Raw genomic sequence first — 9,906 nt, forward strand, 5'->3', positions numbered from 1 at the left:
CCCTTTATTGTTGTCCATGAAATAATCCACCGAAATCGGGTTGTGATCCGACCCGAGAGCCGGGATAACTCGAGCTCCCGCTTTCGGGAAGAAGCAAGGCCAATCAGAGCAAGCTATGGCTCTATCCAACTTCTCTCTAATTATATGCCCCGATTCCCTCCCATTCGACCAAGTATACTTGCTTCCTCTAGCTCTCAACTCCAACCCCCCGGAGGTGTTGAGGAACCTTCTCAAGATTCCACCCTTCGCCCACGTCACCGCACTACCTCCTTGTTTCTCATTTTGATCTAGAATGAGATTTAGATCACCCACCATCAACCAAGGCCTCCCCGTATTAGGAATAGTATTGCCTAGCATCTCCCAAAAGCCTTGTTTCGCATTTTCATAAGGAGGCCCGTAGACTCCAAAGACATCCCAATCCTCACTCATTTTCTTTCCTCGGATCACAGCCCAAACCACGTTTTTTTGTCAAATTCCAAATATCAAGCACTACACCTTTTCTCCACCAAATACAAAGACCCCTAGCTAAGCCATTCGCTGAGACCATCTCTCCTCCCTAAAAACCAAAAATAATCCTAAGACGTCGCATCCTCTCGTAACTCATTTTTGTTTCCAACAACACTAGAACATCCAGGTTATTTCTCCTCACGAGCCCCCAGAGAGCGTCGCGAGCCGATTCTCTATTGAGACCCCGACAATTCCATGAGATCACTAACATTGGGGGTGGGGGACAAGGATTGACCCGTCTCCTCGGTCTTCGACTTATTCGCTTTCTTAGGCGTGTTGTTTCCAACTCTTACAATGTTGGAATCCCTCATTTCATTGATCTTCAAAATTTTCTTCGAAGTATGCCCAACTCCCCTATGAAAATTCCCGAGCTCAAAAGCTTATTTGAATTTAGAAGCAAGACCGAGATGTCTCCTTTTTTATCCACAACATTAATCATCGGGCTCTCAGTGCTATCTCCTGTTTTCCTTTTGCTCCAGGAAGTCGCTGAAAGGTCCATTTCTTGGTCACCTCCAATTTTCCTCTTCTGCCCACTCCCCTGTTGGATTCCTAGACTAGCAAGCAAATCCAAACTCAGCAGTCTTCTTGGGTCGCCTCTATAGCCTCGTCAAACTGCCCATCTAAGCTCATCTGCTGAATGCAATCACTCGGGCCCGGCCCAATCCTCCCCACATTCCTCGAAAAAGTTTCACCAAAAGAAACTCTCGCCTTTTCCCCCTAGTTTTTCCAGTTGTCCTCTATCCTCTCTCTCCACTGTTGATTTAGTCAGATTGGTCCCACCACCCTCATCACCCAAAGGATAAAGCCTTTGTCTCTTGTCTTCTTCATCTATAACGTTATATTTCTCCGAAAGAGCCTCTGACATTCCTGCTTTTTCGCGTGGCTCAGCTGACAATTCCTCAACAACCACCAGTCTTTTGCCTTTGTCCACCCCCGAAACCTGGAAAATCTGATCTTCGTACTGGAAATTCCCGTTGGGCTCTAGCGAGGTCTGGGATTTGTGTACCTCCATTGCCGCCATGTTCCTCTGATCCTGAACGACCGGACAAGGATCGGCGTGGTCTTGATCGGCGACCCTCCTGATCTCCCCCTGGTTCTTGCCACGCCCCACAAAGCTCTCCGTCCTCGCATAGCAAGACTTCATCGGAGATTCCTCGTACAACCAATCTCCGAACATCTGGACTTCTGGTGAGTGTTCGGCGGAGACCATGGCGAAACTCCTTCTCGTGCACTCCTTCGAATCGTGTCCCAGGTGGCCGCACTTAAAGCAAATCTTACCGAGATTTTCGAACTTACATTGTATCCACAGAGGTAGAAACTTTTCTTGGTCTAGAAAAAAACCGGCAAAAAGTGCTTTGTCAACCCTTATTTCCACTCGCATTTTCAGATCTACTCCCCTTCTACCTGAATATCCCATAAACTTCCCGATCATCGGCGCAAACTCTCTAGCGCTACCGATGTTGTGAAAGCCCAGGGATAGCCCATATAGCCTCACCCACACTGGCGTCGACGAAAAATCAAGTTCGTCTTCGGTTAGTTGAGCTGGCCAATGTTTAAGAATCAGCTGATACCCGTTCAGCGTCCAAGGGTGGCCATTCATCACTTTCATCATATCCTCCCGAACCTCAAACCTGAACTGGTACAAGCCTGGTTTAATTTTTACTCCTCCACACACCATTGAACACTTCTTTTATCCTCCTTGCTCCGAAGAAGAAAGGCGAAAGAATTTTCCCTCCCAGAAACATAGGGTCTTCACGTTCCCCATCTCCATTGATTCTCTCCATAATCATAAGTTTTTCGCTAAGAAGGAAGTTGTTTTAATAACCTCTTCATCTTCCTCTAACTTTCCACTCTTGGTGACCCCTGAGTCTACCCTCACAATACTCTGTTAATGAGTATTTCACTCTTTTCTCAAGTGTTTCCCACCCTAATTCACGCTCTAATATTCAGAAAAAAACTGACTGATTATTTTGCCTCAAAGTTGAAGCTTGGTCACCGATCCTCTTTCCCACGAGCCACTCCCTAAACACTCCCTGAGCACACGGAGAGAAAAAGGCACTCACAAAAAAAAAATTCCGGTATAGGATTTAGAGGGAGTAAGGAATGGATTGAGAAGGAAATATAATATTTCTACTGATTAAATTAATTCGTGAAAATACAAAAGTACAATTGGTAATATTCTAAGATCCTAATTCAATCAATAGAGATACCTTTCTATTGATTGAATTAACTCGTGAAAATACAAAAGTACAATTGGTAATATTCTAAGATCCTAATTCAATCAATAGAGAGCCCTTTTCTATTGATTGAACTGATTTGTGAATACAGAGTACAATTGGTAATATACTATAACGGCTCTATCTAACTTTTTTTGTAGCCGCTTAGCAACGCGGCCTTATGCTATTGGACTTATTATAAATTAATAATAATAAGAAAATTGCCAACTTATTATAAATTGTGATCACCTCATATCCTTTGTGTAAGCACGCTTTCTAAATAGAAATGGGAAAAGGAATACTTAGCTCGAAAGATACCCAAAAAGATGCATTAAATCTAGCTACTTGATTGTCTGAAAATACCATGGAAAAGAAAGAAAGAAATAAATAAATCTTTGAGCTATAATTCTCTTTTTTTTTTTAATAATAATAAATTTGCAAAATGATTTGGTCGTATTCTTTCATTCGGAACAAACGGCAGTTAAACCCAAGTACTGAAAAAAGAAAAAGAAAAAACGACACTAAAACATGATAAACATTGTGTCACATACATTAATGAAATTGGTATGTGAAGAACTAATATATAATTTATATCATCATATATGTATTATCAATTACATTCTTTCAAACTAACACACACAAAAGAACTAATTAATACTTCAACTTCTTCCTCTTCTTCTTCTTCTTCTTCAACACAGGAATAAAATATAAAAATAAAAAATAAAAAACGTGACCAAACAAAACAATTAACAACACCCTAAGTATAAAACACAAACACAATAATCAAGTCCCTAAGTAGTGAATTATATATTTATATCAATGATGACCGTTGGTGGCAACATTATTATTCGCCTTGCGGTGATCACCCTGGTGGTCAAAGTCAACGAACCTCTTCCAGAGCCAGTGCTGACTCCAAACCCTGTCGTACATCTCGTCGATCGGAACGTTCTTGGTCTCGGGGACGAGGAAGAGCACGAAAAACGACATGACCAAGACCCAGCCCGAGAAGAACAAGAAGATCCCGAACTTGAAGTGGCACAGCATGGACAGGAAAGCCTGGGCTATCACGAAGGTGAAGAGCATGTTGACGCAGACAGTCACGCTCTGGCCCGCCGAGCGAGTCTCGAGCGGGAAAGTCTCCGAGGGGATCAACCACCCCAGCGGGCCCCACGACCACGCGAACGACGACACGAAAGTGCAGACCATCACGACCACCACGACGGCCCAGCCTTTCCCGAGCCCGATCGAGGTGTCCGTGACTTTGACGCCCAGCACGATCGCGATCACGACTTGGGAGAGGAACATTTGGACCCCGGCCTCGAGCAATAGGACTCGGCGGCCCAGTTTGTCGACGCAGTAGATCGAGACCACCGTCGAGAGGACGTTCACGGCGCCGGTTATCACGGCCGAGTATAGAGCCGCGTCGTTGCCGAAGCCGACTGTGTTGAATAGCACCGGCGCGTAGAACATGATCGCGTTTATTCCCGTCAATTGTTGGAATATCTGTGGAATTAATATTATGTACAAAAAAAAAAAATTAGAGGGTGGTCAAGTGTTACAAATGAGAGTAAAAATATATTTTTTTGTATCAAGTTTTAGGGGTCAATTTCTAATTTTATTAGATAAGAAAAAAAAAACTTGGAGATTGTTTAATTAAATTAAAGGGAAAGGATGAAATCGTAACTATTTTTTTTTTTACTGAATGTATTTAATTTTCTTAATTTTTAAAGGAGTTAGAAATGCCAGTGATAAAAATGTATAAGGTGTAAAAAGGTGCAACTATATTTTTTTAGTCGGGAAGGTGCAACTATATTTAGGGGGGTCAAATGTTACACATGAGAATTTGTCAGATAAAAATCAAGTATGAGATTTATGAGAGACATACAATTGAATTTAAAGTTCCAGGGGTCAATTTCTGAATTTATTAGATAACAAAGTTAACATCATTAGATTAAAGCGATAAAATAAGACAGAGACTATGCGTTAATTCTATTATGTAAATAAAAGAAATTAAAAGGGATAAAATAAATTAGAAAAAAAATTGCGGAGTGTATTTACTTTTTAGAGGAATTATAAATGGCAATATAATATGTATAAGCTCAAATGACACCATTTTTAAAAGTAAAAATCATGTAATATATATACCAAATTATATGACAATTTAAATGAGAAAATAAAAAAAGAAATTATACCTGGAGGCCGACGGCAATGACTAGTTGGGGTCGGTTTCGGCGCTTGAGGAGGTTTCTGAAAGGATGTTTGACTTCTTTGGCGATGCGACTCGCCTCGAGAAGCTCTTGGAACTCTGGCTCGATGTTGTCAGTACCGCGGATCTTTCTTAGAACCGATTTGCCTTGTTCCAATTTTCCTCTCTCTATCAAGCTGTTCGGAGTGTCCACAACTAATATCGAGCCCACCGTCAATAGGCCCGCCGGGATTCCCGCTAGGCCCAACGAGAGTCTCCAACCCCATCCTCCGTCAATCCTATTTTTTTTAAAAAAAATTAGATAATAAAATAAATATATTTTATATTACAATTATACATGAAATATATATTACTATAGAGAGTTGAATTTGTGGACAAACGGTATTAGTGTTAGTCGTCAAAAAAAAAATTGTTACACGATTGTATTTTCAGTGAACAGGATGAATAATAGATCAATTTATGACAAACTAAAAATAATAATAAATAAATGGATGACTGAATTGGTGTTAATAAATAAATTATTTTATATCTAAAAAAAAAAAAAAAATTATTATAATGGTGTTGGAATGTAGAGGAACTGTTTGTCACATAAGTTGAAATTCTTGACCAGAGAGTGAAATCTGAAGACACGTATCCTGGCTCATAGGACTGTTTATTATTTAAAACAAATATTAAATAGAAGAATAGATTGCTGTCTTACTGCTCTTATTAATTTATTCGTATTTTCGGCTTGGTGTCAACTTGTTCAGGTATATGATTCGAGATATTTTGAAATACATTTGTTAATTCAATGCTATATCTTTTAAGATATTTTGACCATAATTTTTTTGTTGTCGTTTTTCTCTACCCTCTTAAACTATTTACCTAAGAGACAATGAATTTGTGGCTACGTGTTCAGTCTATTCTCAATTAATATTATTCTCCCAACTTGTAATTAATATATTTTATTTTGCTCTTGTACTAGTCTTCAATCAGTTCTTTATGAGCTGTCTTTACCTCTTCTCTTGATATTTCTACATATTATTTGGTCAATTGCATATAAAATCATATCACAAGAATCATTCAGATGTTATTCTCCAAATAATAATAATAATAATAATAATAATAATAATAAAAGAAAATAATATTTTTGGTTTACTTACTTGGCAGTGCCATAATTCACAAGGCTAGCGAAGAGAATTCCAATTGTGACATTAAGTTGGAATAAAATGTTTAATCCTCCACGTATTCTTGTTGGTGCAATCTCTGATAGGAAAACTGGCACAGCCTGTAGCAATTAAATTAATTAAATATATATGAAATATGCTTATAATAAATCGACATAAATAGTAGTTAAATAGTACTATCAATTTGATCACAATTATTATTAAAAGAAAGAAAAAATCTCATATAAACATTTATAGAGAGACAAAATCTGACCCGTATGATAAAAAAAAAAGGCCTAAAGTGTTGGCTTGCATTTGTTTAAGAAAAAAAATAGACAACAACTTTACCGACTAACAATTCAATTTAAGCAACTTGATTGGTGTTTAAAATACATATATAAAGAAAAGGAAAACATGTCTAATATGTCCTTTATATATAATCACATGATACAGATACACAATCCCAAATTGTGTTTACAATACAATCAGATTCATCAACTTTAGGCGTTTTTAGGTGAGATGTTCTGAATTTATTTTGGTCCCACATTTAAAACTCATATTAAAAAAAAAAAAAAAAGATTCTGTCATAAAATAACTCAAAAAGATTCAAGTGATTCAGCCACCGAAAATAGCATAAAGGTAAACATTTTTTTTTACAGAATAAAATAAAGGAAAACGGTACACAAATTACTGGTCCACTTCTTTTTTGCCTTCCAAAAATTATGGGTCCACTTAATCACGTTATTCAACACAAGTGAAGGGACTTTAAGTTATTGCTTTAAAAATAAGATTTTGAAAATGAAAGAATATCTTAAAAATTTAAAAATTAAAAAAAAAATGGGAAAATACACGGAAAGCAGGTTTCATCAACTTTGTCCGGATAATTCCAAATTATACTCATTCATATGATTTTCTTTTCCCTCTGTATTAAAATAATGTTGCAAAAGACTAAAGAGTCTCATCAACATGTGTGAGGACTTTCCAAAGCCTTTGAGCCTATTTGAAGAAAATAGAGTAGTGTGGGTCAAAACTACCTACCGGAATGGAACCGTTTATTTATCATATAATTTATTTTATGATAAGCCACTTAAATATATTATATTCCCATCTTTACGCTTTAGCGTCCGACAAAATTGAGATACCATTCTCACTATACAATTGGCCCATGTATTGTTATCTTAATTTAATGAAACCATACCACAAGATTTCTTACATGTCATGTAACGTCACACTTTTGACAATTGACAACTTGTTAAAGATATTTCAAACCATGACATTTGGGACTCCACATATAACCCTAATTTTTAACCATCTATTGTCATCATTTTCATGACTCATAATTTGAAAATTAGTGGTAAAATAGAAGAGAAATGTACCTGATTAGCGAAGCCAACACCACAACCAAGTAAAATGCGACCAATGATAAGCATGGCAAGATTGACCGCGGCGGCGTTGAAAATCGTGCCGATGATGAAGAAAACACCGGCGATCAACATCGTCAATCTTCGGCCTAGTCTTCTAGTGGTGTAAGAGGCGAAAAACGTCGCGGTCAAGGCGGCCAAATAAAGCGACGACGTGAATAATTGAAGGCCTTGGTTATCATATTTGCAATAATTGCTTTCCGATGAATCCTTTTGTTGAGTTCTTCGATACACGACCGGGAAGAACTTCCTCAAAAACTCGGGCATCTGTGTAACACCGCCTGTGAGATTTAATTATCAAATCATTGTTAGAGATGAAAAAATAAAGATTATGGAACATGATAAAAGTTATTTACTCTATTTTTAAAAAAAATTAATATAATTTTTGTTGTGTGCATATGGTCAATATTTGAGCAATACTATTGTTATGGTGGGAGATGAACATGGTAACATGCGCACGTGGCGTAGGATAGCAAGATTACAAAAGAGATTCAATTAGCCACCATATATATAATTTTAAACGTCAACGGGTGTGATCATGCAAAGATTTATGTATACATAGGCGTACATTTACAAAAATACCCCTATTACATATCTCCTCAAGTCCTTATCAAATAACTAAGACGTAGAACTATAATAGTGGCAATTAGTTAGAGAGACTTTTACACTCTCCATGTTTTTAGAAATCTGATCAGAAAGTTCATTGGAACCAATCTAAAAAAAAAATTACCTTTTTTTTTATTGTAGGCTTATTAGATCAGTTTTGGTATATAGTTCTATTGAAGACTTTTAATCCCCCTTTTCTTGTGGAATTAAGCCATACATGTATGAATATGATATTAGATAAACTAAAAAGAAGTAATAACAATCAATTATTATTATTTTCACGCCGACCATATAATTTCCATATAAGCTTGCCAACCAACACCAAACTTTATCCACAAAGAAATAACAAGATCTGTAATGACACAAAGACACTAAAAAACCTAAAAACCTAGTAAGAAAATATATATATGTATATATATAATGTATATATAGATCAAACTAATGACCTGAAACACCGACGTCATAACCGAACATGAGTCCTCCGGTGGCGGCCATGACACAAGATATGATGACGATCGGAGTTATCTTCGCTTCGAACTCCGCCCCCGAAGAGGCAACTGCGAATCCTCCGCCGGGCATGATTGCAAGTATTATAATTTGAAGGGGCCAAAGAAAATATTTGTGACAGAAATGTGATGATAAGTTTATAGAGAGAGAGAGAGAGAGAGAGAGAGAGAGAGTTATGGTGTGTATGAAATATGTGGCTGGAGGAATGGTGTATTTATAGGAGAGACGGGTCTACTTTCTCTTTTGAGGACGTGAAAGAGCAAACTATGCTATGAATCAAAGTTATTTGATCTTTGATGAGAGATATGTTGAATATATGGATGATGTACTGCAAGTGGGATCCACCGTTTAGATCTCTCCACGTGGTGAATTATGGTCTTGGCTTGGGTCAACCTCTCTCTCTCTCTTTCTCTCTCTCTCAAAAGGATTAATTTAAAGATATATACAATAAATTCATGATTTATTAAGGAAAATTCGAAGAGCAAATAATATTTTGGCTGATTGGCTGATGCATTGTCCTAGGAGAGTTAATTTTGAGATTAGTTAAATCATTCTATGTATTTGCACGTAATTACCATTAAGGCATATATATATATATATATATATATATATATATATATATATCTATATACTTTATGAAAATGGGAATTATAAATACATTTTTTTTATCATATAACTCCTTGCAAATTCACTTACATTAAAATCCCAAAAGCGATTTAATTTCCATATTCCAATAGAAAGTATGGATAAAGATAAAGACAGCACAACTAGAAAAAAGGTAATTATTTAGCGTCACTGCCACATAGCTGTAATTAATATTTGCAGATCAATTACGACACCCATAATCCATAGGAAAATACCATCTTGCGATAACATCATCTTTTTAATATTTTCTAGAAAGAATCTCATAAATTTTCGGATCTTTAAGAAGCCAAACAAATAGGAAATGTTCTGCAATAATACCAAGGAAACTGATGAACTTATCCTTCTAGTTTTGTTATTTAATTATATAAATTAAATAAAGAAAGAAAGAAACTGTGTGGAAGAAAAAGTGGGAATTGGCACATAAGATCATCGCAGTTGAATAATAATCGGACATATAAGTGAACGCCACGTCTCAATAAAATTAGCATCGCGTATATATAGATTTTATCTTTCGTCTTTTTTATAATTAGAAAGTCAACTTTATTACAAAAGTATATATATCCTCGTGTTTTTTACTACCATGATTTTAATTTGTCGACAACATATTATTTGGGATAATATTAATACATATCTCGCTCCATTTATTTCAGGAG

At 36.6% G+C, this 9,906-nt stretch overlaps 1 protein-coding gene across 1 annotated transcript; it reads right to left on the minus strand.

Moving 5' to 3' along the window:
• Positions 1 to 3,288: 3,288 nt before the first annotated feature.
• Positions 3,289 to 8,799, minus strand: LOC149393035 (sugar transport protein 13-like). Its single transcript, XM_089616759.1, has 5 exons — positions 8,548 to 8,799; positions 7,451 to 7,776; positions 6,072 to 6,196; positions 4,916 to 5,207; positions 3,289 to 4,226 (listed from the first exon to the last, which is right to left on the minus strand). The coding sequence occupies exons 1-5, from the start codon at positions 8,678 to 8,680 to the stop codon at positions 3,540 to 3,542; spliced, it is 1,563 nt and encodes a 520-aa protein (XP_089472885.1). The 5' UTR covers positions 8,681 to 8,799; the 3' UTR covers positions 3,289 to 3,539.
• Between the last annotated feature and the right edge of the window lie 1,107 nt (positions 8,800 to 9,906).

Source organism: Urtica dioica, chromosome 6, assembly GCF_054948205.1.
Source record: "Urtica dioica subsp. dioica isolate 48M chromosome 6, U.dioica_male_clone48M_v1_H2, whole genome shotgun sequence".
NCBI lineage: Eukaryota > Viridiplantae > Streptophyta > Magnoliopsida > Rosales > Urticaceae > Urtica > Urtica dioica.